The sequence below is a fragment of the Thermobia domestica genome, chromosome 11, assembly GCF_964235325.1.
Source record: "Thermobia domestica chromosome 11, izTheDome1.hap1.1, whole genome shotgun sequence".
Taxonomy (NCBI): Eukaryota; Metazoa; Arthropoda; class Insecta; order Zygentoma; family Lepismatidae; genus Thermobia; species Thermobia domestica.
Window position 1 is genome coordinate 216,890,685 of NC_137464.1, and position 19,691 is coordinate 216,910,375.

At 36.6% G+C, this 19,691-nt stretch overlaps 1 protein-coding gene across 1 annotated transcript in view; it reads right to left on the minus strand.

Moving 5' to 3' along the window:
• Nucleotides 1-7,438: 7,438 nt before the first annotated feature.
• The window catches only part of LOC145665460 (pickpocket protein 28-like), a 53,001-nt gene continuing 40,748 nt past the window's right edge, over nt 7,439-19,691 (minus strand). Inside the window, exons 9-11 of the mRNA XM_081732769.1 lie at nt 11,396-11,501; nt 10,609-10,694; nt 7,439-7,985 (exon numbers count right to left, since the gene is read on the minus strand). Coding sequence (XP_081588895.1) covers nt 7,798-7,985; nt 10,609-10,694; nt 11,396-11,501 — 380 coding nt within the window. The 3' untranslated portion in view covers nt 7,439-7,797. The remainder of the gene's footprint in view (nt 7,986-10,608; nt 10,695-11,395; nt 11,502-19,691) is intronic.

Here is a 19,691-nt window from a genome sequence, read left to right on the forward strand (position 1 = left end):
TCAGTGTCTACATCTAATGTGTCACTAAGTGTTAGAGAAACGTCATCATCATATCTGCTTGCTATCATTGCAAGCAATGTACCTCCAAATCTCTTATCTTCTAAACCATTTTCACTCACGACACTATTTTTCCACCACTGTTTGATTTAAATTGTTGACTACATTTATCGGATTAATTGTTCGCATTTTATGTACGTAATGAATGTTTCACAGGTCGAACAAATGTATTCGTACCGACGTCACACGCCTGCCCGCACCAAAATCGCTGTACTACTACAGTTTGTCATTCGAAGACAGACACCATAATCTCACTGCACACCCATGTTGCAATTGCCTGTAGGAAAGCACTCTAAATTCTGCGTGCTAAGTCTTAAACCCCTAAACAATAGTCTGAAGTCAAGAGAACTAAGTCTACTTTGTCAGTTTTCAATAATACGGAGTAAAATATTGGTAGAATTCACCACATTCCCATAGAGTATTTCAAACACAAAAAAGAGCCGTATATATCATTGTGAGTGTTAAAACAAATGTATTAACAAGTCCCAAGATGAATTTCTTGAGTTGTCAAGTACGTGATTTAGATAATAAATAAATCCTCAGACTTTAAGGAACACCTGCCACAATTAGTTATTTATCACAGTTTTGATATGAAAAGTAGTCTTGCCCTTATTATAAGCGAGTCTTTTTTATCGTTAAAGGTGGAAAGATGCAGACATTTAATTATTTAATATTGAAAGGGAAAGCAAGAAAGAAGCTTGTTTTATGGATTGCAACTTGGTATTTAATCTTTCAATAATCTTTATTGCCATCTATTTTTAGCAGGTGTGTATGCATTCTCTTATCACTAATACCAGAACAGACGCAAGAAAAGTGAATTCTAAGTTTCCAGGTGTATCTTCTTCTAAGAATAGGCCGCTAACTCATAATTTAAATCCCGTTCATTGTTTAATACGTCAGCGTTATTTAGACAAAAAATAATAGATTTTATTTAGACAAACTGACAATAAATGCATTAAGTATTTTAACTCGTAATATGCACGGTAAATTAAAGGTTGTCAAGTATCAGTATTGGAAAAAAACAATATTCTGCAACAATGAAGGACTTTGCGTAAGGATTCAAGATTAGAGAAGAAAATACTCTATAATGAACCATGAAAAATTGCTTAAAATAGATTTTTGGTTTAATTCACTTTAACATCCCACACTTATGCCTGCTACGCTAAAGGAGACGTGGAATCCGAGCAACTTTGGTCGTTCAATTAATATGCACCAGTTTATATCATTTTTCTAGTATAGATCCGAACAATCCCTTTGGTGTTCTCTACTCGTCAATACTATTAAACATTTGTTTCATCAACCACCAGTCTATTCCATCGCGCTTCGAAATAGGTATAATTTGTAGAATGCTGATATTCCATTTTGCACGACAAGCATTTCAATTTAATTAACGATTTCTCTCAATAGGCTCAAGATCTGATTGGTATAGTGGCTATTGTACATCAAGTGACTACTACTGCATTAGTTAAAACCCTGCAACTACTCTCACGACCGCGTTGGACAGTTTTTATATGTTCCTGTGTGGGAGACAGCTCTTAGCGCTGAAGTGAAAACAGATATGTAAGCTTCGGTTACGGAAATGGACTCAAGAGTAAATTCCAGTATTATTTGATACACCACATGACCCTTTTCAATTTATCATATTAGACCGCGATTCAATATGGCGCCTTTCAAGATGGTGATCATGTACTGGAAGTACTCCCACATATAGATGCTCTATCCCGGTTTACAATATGAAGTAAGATCTACCAAAAAAACTTGTTCTTTTTTTGCCAAAAGGGTATTCTTGGACATTGCGTTCTGAATTTCAAGATGGCGTTGGTGTAGCAGCTCAACGAAGCATTTGCGCATCGAGTGACTATTAGTACGTTACTTAGCAACTCGAACTAAATCTTGTCGCTAATTTTCATCAAAATTCAATTCTTACGGTTTATGGACCTTCCTCGTAAGTTCTAATCAGAATTTTTGATGGTTACTTACTCGGGAACTAAAGGTCAAAGGTTTGCTTAGAAATATGTGATTGAAATCGGATGAATTTTTAAAATCTCTTATGATATGTGTATATGGTCCTTGTTGCTGGTCGGTGTTGTTTTGAAACACCCTGTATAACAAAATGAATCAGGAATATTATTACACTGACAGGACATTTTGATACACTGGAGACAGTCTCCCTTTTTACCACACCTTACTGATGGAAAGCAAATACAAACATTAAAACAATACAAACCCCTGCAATTGCAATGCACAAGCTTCATGTTGCAAAGCACAAAACAGAGCAGTGTTTCTTCGTCAGTGGTGCCAACACGATTATAGTTATAACAATTTTATCACCACATGATTCAGTTTAACATTTCTTTCTATAACAATGCTAAACTGATAGCGATATAATTTTTGTCAAGTGCTGGAGGGAAATCATTAAACGAATACACAATCGTTTCTTAAATAATACATGTATATATTTGGGGGGGGGGGTGACACTGTGCATGACACAAGAAACTGTGCAAATTCGTGTTTTGCTTGCAAAAAATATATTAGAAATTCATAGTTTTAAGCAAATATAAAATTTCGTGTTGTTCAGTGAATTAAATAAATGATAGTGGTAGAATGAATGAAGTGCGAGGATATGGGAGAACAGTCCCGAGAAAACAAACACACACGGAGCTTCTGCGTCACAAAACCCATTTTATAGGAGCCGGGATAAAACCAGGGACCACACACACACACACCAGGGGTAAGCACTCTGCCACTGAGCAACCGGGGTCCGATTAACACCATGTTCGCATAAGCTGCTCAGAAACATTATCGAAGTGTCCGTGCTATTTTGTAGATGAATTAGACATACACCAGACCACTGTTGTTCTCTAGCTCCGGGTGATCGGTAAAGCGAAAACGTTTGACTAATAGGTATCATACGAGTTGACACCGGTGAACAAAAATCGCCATCTGTAGGTGTGCTGATCGCTGACTGTAAGAGAAAATCGGAAAAGTTTCCTCCAAGGAATTGTTCCTTCATAAAAAAAAAAAATGGATGTGCTATGACAATTGTAACAATCAAGACAAAGATTGGATTGTGATCAACGTCCAAGACAGTTTCCACATTCACCTCTCCATCAACAGAAATGTTGTTGCTGGTAGAGTGGCCTATGGTGGGAATAGTCCATTATGTCTTTCTCCTTAGAGGCCAAATAATTACTGCTTTTCATTATAGTCCAGAAATCCATTAAATGAACCCCAAACTTGTCGCAAACATCCAGCAATGTTCAAGTGGCATGATGTCATCATCTTGCGTTACAATTCATGCCAAAATGTTGCTCAAAAGGCAGTCCAGAGTCTCCATAAGTTGTAGTATGAAACCATTTCTCATCTACCGTTTTCTCCTGGTATCTCTGCCACTGACGATCATCTCTTCCAGAATCTTGACCAGTTTTGGCAGAGAAAATATTTCCTGATGATTGTACTGTGCAACTTGCAGTTGAGAATTTTTCGCATGACAGACTTCAGACTTCTTTCGCCGCGGACTTCAATCGTTAATTGCGTGATAGCAAAAATGTGTGGCAGCAAACGCCAGCTATTTTCAGTAACTAAATATTTCAGTTTTTACATTTTAGCCTTTGAAAATAAGAGACCAGGGGTGGAGATTTCATTAACCTAATACTTTCTTAAATTTCGTAGTAAAATTATAATTTTGAATTTCTTGTTACCTAAAATTCAAAAATTATGTTCCAAATAGTATGTCAGAGTGCTTGTGCTATCACGAGAACTTGTGAGTTCTCCACTTAATTGAAACATGAGGAATGAAATGTATAAAAGTTGTATTGTATTAATTAATTTGAATATTTATAAAATCTGGAGAGAACAGTTGAGAAATATATGCCGTTATCGTAGACAAGAAGGCTGGATCCGTGGAGACACTATTGGGTAGAACACGCGATCTCAACTGCTGCACATTGAGGGGCATTATTAGTGACCGCTGAGTCCCAGATCTTATTCTCCTTTCAAAAGCCTGTCCCTAACACCTTATTCGAAGAGTCGATCGGTTCGAAGGAAGATAATGGTACAGGCATTTTTTAACTTCCGAGTATAGTGGAAAAGAAAGTTCAATATTTGCATGCAATGTAAAGCAATAACACATATCAAACAAACTTCGCTTTACATCTGCAGATACATTTCCAAACTATCTACATAGTGTTCTGTGATCCGTTCACAATACCTTCCGCCTAATAACTCAATTTCGATGGAAGTGGCGCTTAACTTTATCTTCCCTCTAGCCGCGCATATATTTTATGTATAGGAAAGTGCAAGCCAGAAAAACGACGGGTACCATTAGTTCCTACCATTGCTGTCACCTGTTATATCGGCCATCAAACATGTGTGGATGTATAGCTGGTAGCTTGCCATGGAACTCCATTAGGTAGTGTTACTATATTGGGGAATGACATACTACCTTCACGCCAGCTGATTCCTTCCTTCAAATCAAATCCAAGGCCTGCTTGATAGATACTACGACATATACAGGAGTAGTTCTAATTATTTTGTATGAAGGCTTCATGTCATATTGACCTTACCAGGACTAGAGACATAGTACAGTTGTGAAATTGTCGTCATTTCTGTGTAGTCATGTAACAAATCCGTGACACGAATTTCATTCCACTCACACTTGCCATTCTTGGTATTCCAATTTTCAAAGAAAAACAACGACTGTTTTAATTTATTTGTTCAATTTATAAAATGCATTCTTATTCAGATATAAACATTACTTTATCTCCTAACGTTATTTCATTGCGAAAAAAAAGTGTAATATATCATCATCAATTGAAGTTCCTTTAATTCTCACACAGTTTTTAAGTAGTAACCCCATGTAGTGTAGTGGTTGACAGTCTAGTCCCAGTGCTGCAAGAGGTCCCAGGTTCGTTTCCCTGTTCGATCACTCAGATGGAAAAGTGTAAAAGCCTTTTCAACCCTGTCAACCTGAGTGAAGTTTTTGGTGGAGTTTCCTCATTCACACGAAGCAAATATCGGGATGGTATCTAATATAAAGGTTAAAGCCTGCTTCCATACTTCCCTTGGTAGTGTGCTCGGCGAGAAATGTCCTAATATGTGGTGGGCTAAAATGGCGACAGATGCCAATGACACAGAAACGTAAATCCTAATTTCTAACAATTTTAAAACTGTCAACTGATATGTGGATCAGTGTAGCCAAACCACACAGTCATGAATCACATTTGCTATTAGGTGGTGAATAGACATTTCACCAAACTATCTATGTTTCTCAAGTAAGAATGTTGACCTTATAACCAGTGTTGAATTCAGATTTTACTCTCATGGGTAAGTACAGCTCACAGATGACTAGAAGAACCCTAAAACAGGGGAAACGTCAACTACACGTTCAAGTCCATTTTCGGTTTTTGATGTCGTCTGCTACTCCGGGTAAGGTGATAAGTGTGCTATTCCATGGTGTCATTTGAAACCCCATGCGAAAAGTGGGCGAGCCCATACCTACGTCACACTACTTCTGCTAGGGTTCATCTCGTCATCTGTGAGCTGTAAAGATTCGCGTTTGAAAAGCTGGAGATGCAAACTCCACTGTCATATGGGATAATATCAAGATCACTAGGCAAGTTATTTTCTGCTAGGCCATACCATATGTCCAGATTTACAGTCTCTTCCTGGAAAACGCCTACAACTGTTTATAACACTTTGCTTTAACTGGACATAGCTGCAGAATAAAATATCGTGCAATAGTCCAGAAAGTCTTTCCTCATTGAACCTCTAATCACTATGTTACAAATATTCTATATCAGAGACGAAAGTTAGTAATGCCAAACAAATTTGCAGTAGTAAATTCAAATCTGAAATCGTAGTGTTACTATCATGGATAGTTTAACAGTTATTTGAACAAATGGATAATATATCTAGCTATATTTGCAGCAAATATAGTCAATTTGTTAAACTAATTGGTAACATTGCTTCTAAATTTCTAACATTTTTAGATTTTAACATTACTGTTCATTTATTGTAGGATTTACGTTCAAACTCACGGTGAAAAATCGTCGATTTCTAGATTTATTCTGATCCTTAAACAGAAAGTGAGTGTAAATGTGTATTCGGTATATTTATGTGAATTCTCTTTCCCGTGTTTGTATTCAATATGTTTGAATTAAGTTGTGTTAGGGCAGTAATTTAAAAATGTGCAGCGGGAAAGTCTGGTGTTTCTTAAAGATATACTTCTTGCATCCTTCACATGAAACTGATCCTTATTAAACAACGTTTGTAAAGGCTGTGGTCCAATACACAGAGGATTTGCACAACATGCTGAAAATTTTTTTCCTCTATCAAATGCTAAAACTAAAGAATGTGTATTTGTGGATCCTCAGATTCGACATTCTCAACAACATTGATGATTTAAAGTATGCCTAATAAACAAACAAAAGCGAGCATAGGTATGTTGCAACAAAGTAACACAAAACGTTCTTGGAAGTAGAAGACACGCCAAATACATAGAATTTGTAAATCAAGTGACCATATTTTACAAAGATTTATGATGCACTACGTCCTTGAAAGTACATTTCAAGGATTTCAAAAAATGCAGTAATGTATTAGATGATCACGGGAAATGATTTCATAAATACATAGCTACCTGGAGAAACAGTGTGAAGCGAAATTGATGATCACCATATTAACAGATTATTGCTGAATTATAATTCATTACAAATAGAATATTCAATATGAAAGGACGAAATAAGACACTGTGCACATTTTATCTATTCTTTGTAAATATTTGTTTAGAATATCTGCTGAAAACTGAACACATACGTGAACACTGAATAAAATACTATGTCTATCTTCTCTTATTCTGTTATAGGTTTTTCTTTGAATTTTTGTCAGTAAATCTGTCATTATATGAACACAGTATTTCGAATTATATGAGTGTTTAAAATATAAAATTCTGATTACTCTTGAACTATTCCAGATGATGAGAAACTCAACAAATGTTTGAATTCAGCTCAAAAGTCTATAAGACAGAAAACACCTTTTGTTCAAAAACAGGAAAAAGTTTCACTTCTGTAGAACAGGTCATTTGCAGAAGAAACAACAGAATATATCGGTGTAAGTTGTTTCTGAGCTTCATTGGATTAGATGTTAGCTCATAGAACACATTGATTATTTCCGTAGTTACACTTATGTATAAAAGGACCATATAATGATATGATTCATGACATACAGAAGTCTAAGACAAAGTTTCTGCAGACAATTCCGGTGAAGTGATTTAGTTCATTACTAAATCAAACAGTCCTGTAATCATTTCCATTAAGGCATTGAGTTTAAGGGAAGCTATTTTGAACAATAAAGTACGAACGTAAAACTAAAGAAAGCCTTTTATTTTGAAGTCATTCTTTGATGAGACATGCTGTGTATAAATGACTAATATTTACAGTTAAAATACTGGACTTACACGGTTATACAGTTATCACACAGTTATTACTGAGTGTTAACTCCTTTAATGGGGAGCGCGTCTTTAGGTGCTACGTAAGACGACATTGAATTGGGGACAACGTCTATAGATGCGCTTGATAAAAATAAAAAAGAATCCATCTTCAGAAAGTGCGTCTAAATACCAATCTTTTTGGATTTCTGCTTGCTACAGTTGTGTCATCTAGTGGAGTTTTTCCGCTTTATTCAAAACAGCAGAGACAAACTATTAAATGGGCAAAAGAAGACAGCTAACACAGTTACACCAAGTCATTTTGCAAGAGGTCGTAAATACACTACAGTGGAATTATCGATCTTCTTCGTTTGATTGGATTGTGAACAGTCACCACATTTGATCCCCAATGCTGAAAATCCTTTAAAACTTAAGAAGTAGAATATTTCTACCACACTCAACACACTAAACCCTAGACATAATCCAAGAACTCCCCCACAATTAGCTGAAAAAAGAAAATGAAAAAATGCTTATTAGATTATTACATGTGGATGCTACATGCAACAATAAACGATAAACCGTATATACATTAAATAAGTTATTATTGAAAATAACATCGAAATTGTTTGATTATATATTTAGTTTGCTTTTTCTTTGGTAAAATAATGTACTTTTAAAGAAAGTATTCTGTACTTTTAGTTTGATGTAAGTACTGGTCAAACAAAATGGTAAAGAATCTTTGACAATAACACATTAGCATAACCGTGATGAGACTGTAAGCAATCTGTTGACAGAACTCGCGACGAAAGTCTTGTTGATTTAGTTACGAAATGTATCAATCTCATAGATCCGCATCGTGGTATCTGATTCACACATTTACTCTCTCGAATATTTGATGAGGGTACCAAACAAATGGAAATCATAGATTTATGGGAATGTACTACAAAACGGATATTTCAACGACTCTCAGAGAAATTCCCACAGAGTAGTGGTTTTCCTCGAATCATGTGTGAGCAGGGATTACCTCCGATGAATACCGACCGAGGGTTCCTTCTTATACTAGTGCCTCTTCTAAACTAAGGAGACACATCATTGCACATTATTTGCTGTGTAAGGATATTTTTGTAGCCACAACACTATTGCTTCCTAAATTTACATAGTTTACTTGCGAGTTTCCTTAAATCTCTGATAAACATCACACTGAGCGGGAACACAAATTACACTAACTTTTAAACTTGCTGCATTTTGCCACCTACTTCTCAATGCTGAGTTACATTTTTAAAATATGTATGTAATTTAATACATGTATATAATTAAAATAAGTTCTGTTTCTTGGTCCTATTAATCCGTCAATCTTCAACTGTAAATATGTCTTTTGCCCTTACTTGTCTTACTCCAGTTTTCCCGAATCTGTCTCTAACACTGATCACCTCCCTCAATCACCATTCATTTACTATCTTCAAGATTGTTTCCTGCTTCGGAATTATGAATAATCTGTTGTTCTGTCTTTCTTTTAAGCTTAGATTATAATTTGTTAAACTTTTAAAATTCTCACTTCCTTGTAAATTAAACACACTACTGCTCACGATTTTCTGGTTCCATTTTTGCTCAAACGATCTATGTACCTCCTTCTTTCTGCTCGCCTTGAACGACCTCTTAACACTTCCCTTATTCCAAACTTTTTTTTCTGAGAAACTGTACTAGGTCCATTGAACCTTCCAGTGCAATTGAGTTTTCATGTTCTGTTTTCACCTTCAAATAGTAAGGTATTCACTCCCCTTAGAAAAATTCTTTTGTTCTTTGTAGTTAACTGTACCTAGTAATTTAATCCAGTATAGCCGAGAAAAGTAAACTAGTAACATATATATTTTTGTTAGCATTACAGAACAATATTAGTGATTCAGTGAGGTCAAGGCTTTACACGTACTCAATCTCTGCATGTACAGTCACGAACATTAATAAATGGAGGTTGGAGCCATAAGAAATAATGGTTTCAGCCTCAATTTATTAATGTTCGCGACTGTGCAAGAGATCAGCTTCGTACTCCGGCTTCTTCAGATTTTCTTTCTTTTTAGCAATTTTTCTTAGAGGCTGTATGAATTTTTCTTAGAGGACACTTAAATAGCTGACTCTAAAGGGTTCAACTCAAGAGTAGTAGTGACGCTGAATACAAATCTAAAACCTTGAAGGATTTATTACTGGTGTCTTGAACTGTTAACACGAATAAAGAAAAATGACTCATCGGTTATGTATGAGTGAAACATGATGCATACTTTATATATATGGCTGAGGAAGACTAATGATATGGGTGATAATGGTGAAATGAGGAAGTGTAAAAAAACGGAAGAACTCTGAGAAAGTCCACGCATACTGTGTCTATCTACTACAAACTACAAAACCCACTGCGTGAGAACTGAGATCGAACCAAGGACTCTACGCGCCAGAGATCAGCGGTACCACTGATCCACCTGGCACCATGTTTATATATATATATATATATATATATATATATATATATATATATGAAGTAGAATTCTTCAAAATACCATAATTTTTGTCAATTATTACTTGTCTCAGTTAAAACAGATTTATTACCATCAAAGTGTATCTATCACCTTCCTCCACAGAAATCTGATCATTATACATTTTACTCCTACCAATAACACAATCCTATTTTCCGCGTATTCTGTTCTATAATTAAGGTAAACTGTCTACTAAGACCTCGAATTTGACGAACCACAAACAGTAAGATTTGCTTCAGAGCAACCCTTCCAACACGAATTATCATATATTGCGTGAATATAACAAACAATTAACCACTGCCTCACAATTACCATTTACCCACTCTAATACTCGCAGTAATTTACAATATTCCATACAATATATCTTAATATCTTAAGAGTTATCAGAGTCAGCAAGAATCTTGACCTGAACAGACGAGACAATTGTTTGTGGAAAAACTATTTTGTTTGCTAATCGGTGAGAAGGAAACTATAGGAAGGTTGACTAATATAATACATTTCAAACTCGTCTCATCATGTAGAAAAGTTTGATTGATCAGAACATAGGTAATAGTTTCTACCTGCAGTGATAAAATGAATATTAGACTCTATTATTATTATTATTACCTAGAAAATCTGTAAAATTATACATTTCACTGTGTCGCTTCCCAATAAATCGTCTCTTACTGAACAAGACAGAAAGAACCATAACTCTGAAATGAATAAAATATGTTTTTAAGTGATTCCAAATACTACCAATCTTTTAATAAAATTATGAACTACCAAAGATTTAAAAAGTAATAATAATAATAATATATTTCAAAAATCAATTCTTACGAAAAGATGAGAAATTTCTTTGAGTCTAATTGTACAGTAATTCTACATACCTCAAAGTTCCCACAGGTACATTTAGAAAGTCATTATCCGTGGTGCGCATTTGAAAGAGCATAGACAAGTAACACCAATTAAAGAAAATATTATAAATACAAATTTAAGCTTTCTCTGAAAACATTGAAATTTGGGCCCTTATATATGAACCCTGATATTTATACCCTTATATGACCTGAGTGACAACTTCAAACTCCCTGGTCAGTGTTTATCTCAGAAAAACATTAAACTATTTTTGAAATGAAGTAAAATATAATGTTAAACATTAAGTAAGATTTTCTCATGAATATTTTTAGCTTAAATTTTTGCTTATAATTGAAGTTCATAATGTGTTGGCAATACTGGGTCTTGTCTCGCTTTAACTAACATATTTAGCTAACATAATTATGATATTTAATTCTTAAGAATCTGATTGGTAGTCACATAGGCAAGATAGAATTGTGCCATTCATCTGATACTCTCTAAAAGAAGCTTATTTTAATTCAAATGTGTTATTATAAATGTTAATAAGTGTGAAATTACTTACTCGTTATTTTCATCTCCAATATCAGCTTCAGATACCGCTACATCTGAGGTATATTCAATGTCCACACATGAAGGTAAACAGTCACATCCCTTTGACATACCAGAACCTAATGAAAATAAACATGTCGAAGTGGAATTTAAGGGAGCAATTTCTAAAATATAAGGCTAGAGTTTCATGCTTGAACAAACATATATATATATGTATTGTTGGGATATTTATTTCATTATGTTATTAGGGGTATTAGTACTTCCATTAAAGTATGATATCTTAAAACAATTGAAGATCTTAAAAGTGGTGCAGAGACTAAACAAATATTTTGTCCATCGAAGTTAATATTTAGAGTGCACGTCAATTCTATTAAAGTTTATCTGGTAAAATGAAAGCTAAGAGCTATCCAGTAAAAATGTTTCTAGTTTGTACGATGTTTACAAAATATGTTAGATGGCTGAATTAGTTGTGAGGCGTGCAACAGAAGTTACGTAGGACCATCGCATGATGCTTCCTCTTTCCCGTGTATTATATGAAAGCAAATCGTAAATGCAGCTTTCGAAAATTCAAGTATGCAAATTAGTAATAAATTGTGTAAATATCATTCTTATACTGCGAGGGTAAGTAAACTGAAAACCATAAAAGTAGAAATAAAAATCCGCATATGGCGCCAGTGAGCTGTAAGTTGGCATGCCTGTTTACGATAGTATGCCGGATGTCTCCTAGGTGGCAGCAGCCGGCAGATGCACAAACACCGGCGCAACAACAGGTCCAAAATGGAAGACCCACTAGCCACATGCACCGTTGCAGCCATCGTTTTAGAAAACCGCCGTGTTACAATAGACGAAATTGCAGCATGTGTACACATGAGTCATGGATCGGCACATCATATTGTAAATGATGTTCTCCAGTTTCATAAGGTGTCTGCAAGATGGGTGCCCCGACAACTGACGCCTGAACTGAAACAGCGACGTGTTCATGCGTGCGAAGACGTTTTGTGGCGTGCTGAACGTGACGGTAATGCCTTCCTGTCACTGGTGACGAAACATGGGTGCATTACCATCAGCCTGAAACAAAGCGAGCGAGCAAGGAGTGGCGGCAGGAAGTTCCACTCCGATGAAGAGGTACGCAACGCGGTGCACGAGTGGTTGCGCCGTCGCCCAAAAGACTTTTTTTCTGCAGGTTTTCAGGCTCTTCCGAAGCGCTGGCGGACTTGCGTTGAACGAGGAGGGGACTATGTTGAAAAGTGATTTACTTCTGTACCCTGTGTGACCAATGAATAATATTTAAAAAAATAATTATGGTTTTCATATGACTCCCCCTCGTATTTCATTACTTCCACTAATACCCATAATCCTTCCAATAATAAATAAATAAAATGTCAATGCTATTATTAACAATAGCTTAAAAACAACCTGTTTCGTGTCATGTAAAAAGAGTGAAGATTTTAGTGTCAAACACGTAGCTTGAGTGAAGTTTGTCAAAGCTAAATTGTAAATGCTCATTACAAGTGGGTCTTTATTTATAATGTCACAGTTTATTTCTGACAATAGCTTGCGCCCTTTGCTAGCTGTTCATGCGCTGCCGTCCTTCAGGTTAGGTTAAGAACCACTGCTTCACTCGATCCAGTATAGTTAAACGCATTTACTAATGAACACTCCATTGCAAATGCAATAATACGACAATATAAAGCGTGATCGCTCAGGAACTGTGTATCAGAAACTAGACCGCGTGTAAAATGGATTTCTTGGAAGCTTACACTATTAGTATAGTAGAAATAAAAAGAAATATTTCTACTGCGCATGGAATTAAGAAACTGACGGCTTTGGCGAATTTATTCACCATGCTATTTGTAACGAACCCGTTTCGTTGCATGCTTTTTCCTTGCGAACTGGAGGACTGTATCATCCTTGTCCATCTTGACACACATTATCCCATCAGCTGCAACATATGAGGCTAAAGATATAGAGGTGGAAGCTGTGTTCCTATCATCCATTATTTATTAAGTCTTTTGATGTACTAGATAATTCTTCAGACAATGATGAGGATATCTCTGTCACTGCTTTCTATATTTGTGGCTAGGGTTGCCATATTTTAAAATTAGAAAAGCGGGGGATTCTAAACCATAAGTACTGATGTGAACTTGTGTATTACAAATACTGATCTGGGATCCTTCGGACTTTTTTTTTTAGTGATTTCTTTGTTAAGTGACACTTGTAATGTGCTTTTCTAACGAAACTGAGTTGTCCAGAGTGTACATTCTGCTTCAGAGTTCTGCCCTAGCGATCAAACGTAAATTCGCTTTTACAAGAGTCTTTAAACTTACACTTGAAATTGTCCTTCGGCATTCTTGTAGTTTATGAAGTCATGAATAATTCAAGTGTGTTTGTCACAATATCCACAAACGAATACTCATTCGTATAGAGCCTCCAGTACATATATTAAAACCACATGAACCACACAAAGAAAACCACTGTGTATTAGAGGAGATCTCTTATTAGCAACCGGCTCTGCGCATGCGCACTGGGCAAATTGCGCACAGTCTGAGCCTGAGCACAAGTCCAAATTTAACTCAATCGCGATTGAGATTGACAGAGATAAGGCAGTTTAGGTTGAATATAACAACACTTTATCAATAAAGTTGTCGCCAATCCCCAAAATAGAGTGGTTTTTCATGATTAAGAGATGATTAAGCGGGGGTCGAATATAGGACCTGAAAACCGGATGGTACCCGCTAAAATCTGGTAATATGGCAACCCTATTCGTGGCGGTATGAAATATCATTATTATATTTCATTTTCATAAGCACAAATATCTACTGGTACTCTTCTCTCACTTACATAAACACACACATATACACATAGGTAGGTATGTAGCACATACACATATGTACACGATAGATAGATACGTAGATATAAAAATGACGGAAGACTATCGATAATTATAGTGCATCATTCGTTCATAAATTATGACATGCTTTTCCTCTATGCAAGTTTCATTCTACTATTAAAATGACCCCTTGGTCCTCCTACGGATAAATCTCTCTAGTATTCCCCACACGACAATTACACTCCCAAATTTCGACCAAGCATTATTCATTTCTAGAAAAATAAAACCCAGAAATTTTCAAATAATCCTTTAGAAAATTAAAGAACAGGTCGAGAATAAATTAAGAAACGCGGTCAAAATGGCTGCTTAGTACTTCTGGTGTTAATAAAGTACATGCAGCATAGCTCATGTGTAACTTATTGATCCTACTAATAATAGGGTCTACTAGTAATTGATGTATCTAAGTAAGTACAAATAATAATTTATTTATGACTAGCTGAACCTGCGCTCTAGTGCATCGTTCACATATGGGCATGGATCTTCTTGCCATTCCACACAACATCTGTACATATCTCTTTACAGACACAAGTGAAAGATGTCTTAACAAAATCAGCCAAGGGTACCATAAAGGGGAGATTTTTCAATATGTCGCACCGTCTGTAAGATTGAGCCTACTTCCGGTTGGAGTTCCAAATTCATGTATGAACATTGTTTTCTTTATTCTTGCATGCATTACGTAATAAGCAAATACATTACATACACAATTAATTATAATGTCAGTGATATATGGTGTTCATTGGCCAAACACTCCAAGCAATAAAGATTCATCTTAGCCTGGAGAAATTGTTATCCTTCGTTTCTGATTATCATATAAATGCAACCAAAAAATTCTGTCACTTTTTGTGTAAGTTTGTGTTCCACACTATGAACTAATCCCCTCAGACGTGGCAATGATCATGAAGCCAGAAAGATGGGACAACCGCCACTTGTAAGCTATTCCACAACTGAACACAGACAAACGCAGGTTTAATTGCTGCACCATGGCTAGTTTTTGAGATCTAGCATGAAATATATCCAAACATTTAAATTTTTCCGGGATACGTACATCGTCAACCACGTGCTTTCTTCGCGTTTTTACCATGTCCTTACTTTTTTCTTCATGTAATATCAGTCATGATTTTTTTTGCAATAGTTTATTCACATACAGAATTACTTTGTGGCCTAAGCAGCATTTTTTTTAGCAAATTTCCCCTTCTGAGATATTATGCACCCAAATGGCATCAAAATCACAAACTTCCATAAATCTACAGTGCTAATAGTATCATAGCTGTTGATATTTTTGCAGACTCTTTAATGCAATAGTATTCAGCAAGAAACTTAAGAACCCCCACTTTATGCCATTCCAAAATGCAGTCATCTTAAAAGTGCAATTTTCTGTACTTTTTCTGGTGATTTCACGTATTGATTTGCAACCCTGCATATTTATTTAGAAGCAAGAGTATATATTCTCCGCGTTTCTCAGTTTCTCCTGTAAACATTCATTTTTGTTTGGTGTTCGTCTAATTCATTGGGCAAAACACTCAAAAATATTCATTGGAGAAATAGTTATCCTTCCTTTTTCATTATTATTTGGCCATGAAACAAACGCCTGAGCCATATGCAACCCGTATATACAACAACGTGGTGTTGGAATGTATAACGCGTAGGATATGATGCTTTACTTATTTTAATTTCAACCAGTGTACTCTAAAAAAACGTAATAAAGAAATAATGAGCATGTTTTTTTTTATTATTCAATTAGAACTGGATAATCTACGCAAAATTTCCAATCGATCAGTGAAAACATCATCTATCTAGAGCCTGTAGTTTACGGGACCTCATTGTCGAAAGGATTGACCACAAACATATAAACGTCCACAGCATATAGTTTAAAAGAAGTCGGAAGATGGAAGCACAATTCATATGCGTTGATTTTAGAGAAGGCTTATTAAAATATAAAGGCTTTGAACAATAATTTTATATCATAACCTTTATGAAAAAGATCTAGTTGACCGAGTTATTTAAATTACATATACTTAAAATGTTTGTCTCTGTTAAACGTGAAATCACACATAACCGTAAATGAAAGAGTTTAAAGACAAAGTTATAAGTTGGAGCTCAGTCGCTTTTAAAATTCCCTATGACTTCTTTCATTACATCAACAATCACTTTCGCCATTATATCATTATGTCAGATATCACCTTCCATAGCCGGTCGAATCGAGAACGTACACACTTCATAACCTATGTCCAAAATCACCTGACAGCTGAAATCAAAGATCTTCCTTCTGCCTCAAGACCAATCAGCGATACAACCCCTGATGTCATCATAACCTCTACTACGCTCAATATCGCAAACATTCGTGTTCTCCCGCCTTTTGGCAGTGATCACGCTCCAATTTTGATCGATATCACCTCACCTATACAACCCACACGACAGCCTGAACCTATCAAATACTATGACTATCAGCATGCTGACTGGAACGCTTACCAATCAGATATTACCAGAGTACTGCATTCCGTACCTGCTCCTACTTCTGAACAGGATCTTTACCATCTTACCGACAAAATTCAAGAGACAATCTTACAAGCAGCTCAAGATCATATACCTGTTAAGATGCGTTTCCCTCATAAACCGCCTGTACCACCTCAATATCGTCAAATCATCACTGCATCACGACAAGCCTTTAGGGACTATCAACGAACTCGAAATCCTGACGCACTTCGCCTCCATCGCCAATGGAACAGAATGGTCTCTAATTATCTCTCTGCCTATAAGCGCCGACAGTGGACGCGAGCCTGTAATTCTCTTTCCATTAAATCCAATCCTACTCAATATTGGCAAAAATTCAAATTACTTACTGGAAAATTCCAACGACCTACTTACCCTATCATGCTCAATACCCATCCTCTTCACACCGATCTCGAGAAGGCAAATGCTTTCGAAACTTATTTTCAGCAAATATTCACTCCACCACCTCAACTGGTTAATAGACCAATTTATCGTCGCATAGCACGATTTTGTGACCCACAAAACAGATTTCTCCAACCTGACTGTACACATATTTTGGAACCTGATAATAACCTAACCTCTGAAATTCTTCCGGCAGATATCCAAGCTATCATCCATCGAAGACGCTCAACAGCTCCGGGCTTTGACTCTATCACGTATAAGCTAATCAAGGCGGCTCCCCCAGTACTTCTACAGCTCCTAGCATCTATCTACACCTTCATATTACGCACAGGCTACTATCCACCTGATTGGAAAGTCTCCAAGGTCCTTCTCTTCATTAAGCCCGACAAACCAATTCATGATGTTTCCTCATATAGGCCTATCCAACTGACTTCTTGCCTTAGTAAAATTTTTGAAAAAATTCTTGTTACACGTCTTCATGCTCATCTCACAGATCGTAATATCATTCCTACTCACCAAGCAGGCTTTCGCCCTGGCATTAGTCTGAATGACCAATTACTTCGCCTCAGTAACACCATCACCAATCATTATAATTCTTCTCACCCATCTTGTCTTCTACTGTTCGACCTAGAAAAAGCGTTTGATAGAGTATGGCATCAAGGGTTGCTATATAAACTTCACAAATTTCACTTACCCACTAGCTATGTCCGCCTTATACATTCCTTCCTTGCCAATAGACTCGCATATATCCTCATAAATTCTACCATATCTCATCCTATATTCCTACACACTGGAGTACCTCAAGGCTCTGTTCTCTCCCCGTTACTGTATATACTTTACGTAACAGACATGCCACCCCTACCGGCGAATATTCACTTATTTCAATATGCGGACGATACCGCTTTTTTGACTCTTGGAAAATCTATTCAACATATTAATCGCACTCTACAACCAGCCATAGATGCTTTTATCAACTGGTGTGACATATGGAAACTCTCCGTCAATGCCTCAAAAACCCAAACCCTCATTATTCAAAAACGTCCCTCCAAAATCCGTCGCAATCCTAACTTGCTACGTCTTTCAGTTCAAGGCACTCCCCTATTACCAACTTCCAATGTTAAATATCTCGGAGTGATCTTCGATAGTAAATTGACTTGGAAACCCCATTTGCAGAAGATCCAAACTCAAGCCACTAAACGATTAGCTTTACTGAAAAGCTTAGTAGGTACCTCATGGGGCCTCCATACACAAACTGTTCTTACAACATACAAATCGTTTCTCCGACCGGCACTCACTCATGGCCATACTGCATGGATATCTGCCCCACCACAACTGTATCAGCGACTAGAAATCATTGAACGCCACGCTTTTCGACTAGCTTTTCGCATTCGCCTTCCGTCCCCTACCGCACTACTCTACGAGAGAATTACTTTTCCTACCATTCTTCAACATCTCGAACAAACCCGCTCCAAGTACATCACCAAAGGCATTCAGTCAGGTAATCCCCTTATTCTTGACGCCATTCATATAGACATCCTGCTAGACACACCTTCTCAATATCTTGATACCCCTCTTCAACATCTTCTCACAATGTACTCCAATACCCTTGATGACAACGATCCTACTAAACAAGATTTTGCCATCTACCACCCTGACCATTTATCACGACACATCTATCCATCTTTGCACTAGTACTCATCATTGTGGTTCCAGAGGCTCATCTGTGCTCATTAGTTCTGAGTTGCCACAGAACAGAAGCTAACCCTGCATTTGTCTCTACTAACCATCTTCCCTGTGTTTTGTCTTGTCTAATTGCACTGCATTCATCTATCATCTCATTATCCCGTGGATGAACTCCTAGCTTCAATTTCTCGCCGCTTATAGATACCTAAATGATGCCTTCCATATTTGAAGAGTACGATATATGAAATGGATGTCCTGAATAAATAAAGAAATAAAGAATATAGAAACCCAACTACATTAATCAATGCAAACCCCAAAATAAAATGCACAGAAAATGAATAAATAAATAAATAAATAAAATAAAATAAAATAAAATCACTTAGCCCTCACCTTCTCTCACCTATCCTTTAGCTTTCCCTTCACGCCCATCCCGAAGAAAGGGTGTACCCCTTGACCGGTTTAACCTTGTAAAAAAATCGCTTTTAATTTCACAATGGTGCACTCTTGAGGTACTAGATTCAATTGGTAGTGATCATCTTCCCATCAAGTTTCACATAGATCAACCACAGGCTCCTACTTCTCGAGAATTACCAGAACCTCGTCGTATTCCACGCTTCGACCAAGCAAACTGGGACGATTATCGATCAACCATTACCGCCGACTACAGAAGAAGATCTATATAATCGTATTTCCGACATCACCAGCTCTATCCGTCATGCTTCTGACCTCCACATACCAACCACTGCAATAACCAGGTATCAACCTCGCTTACCACTAAGTTATTTACCTCTTATACACTGTTCCCGTGAATTCTTCCGTGAGTTTCAGCGCACTGGGAACTTAG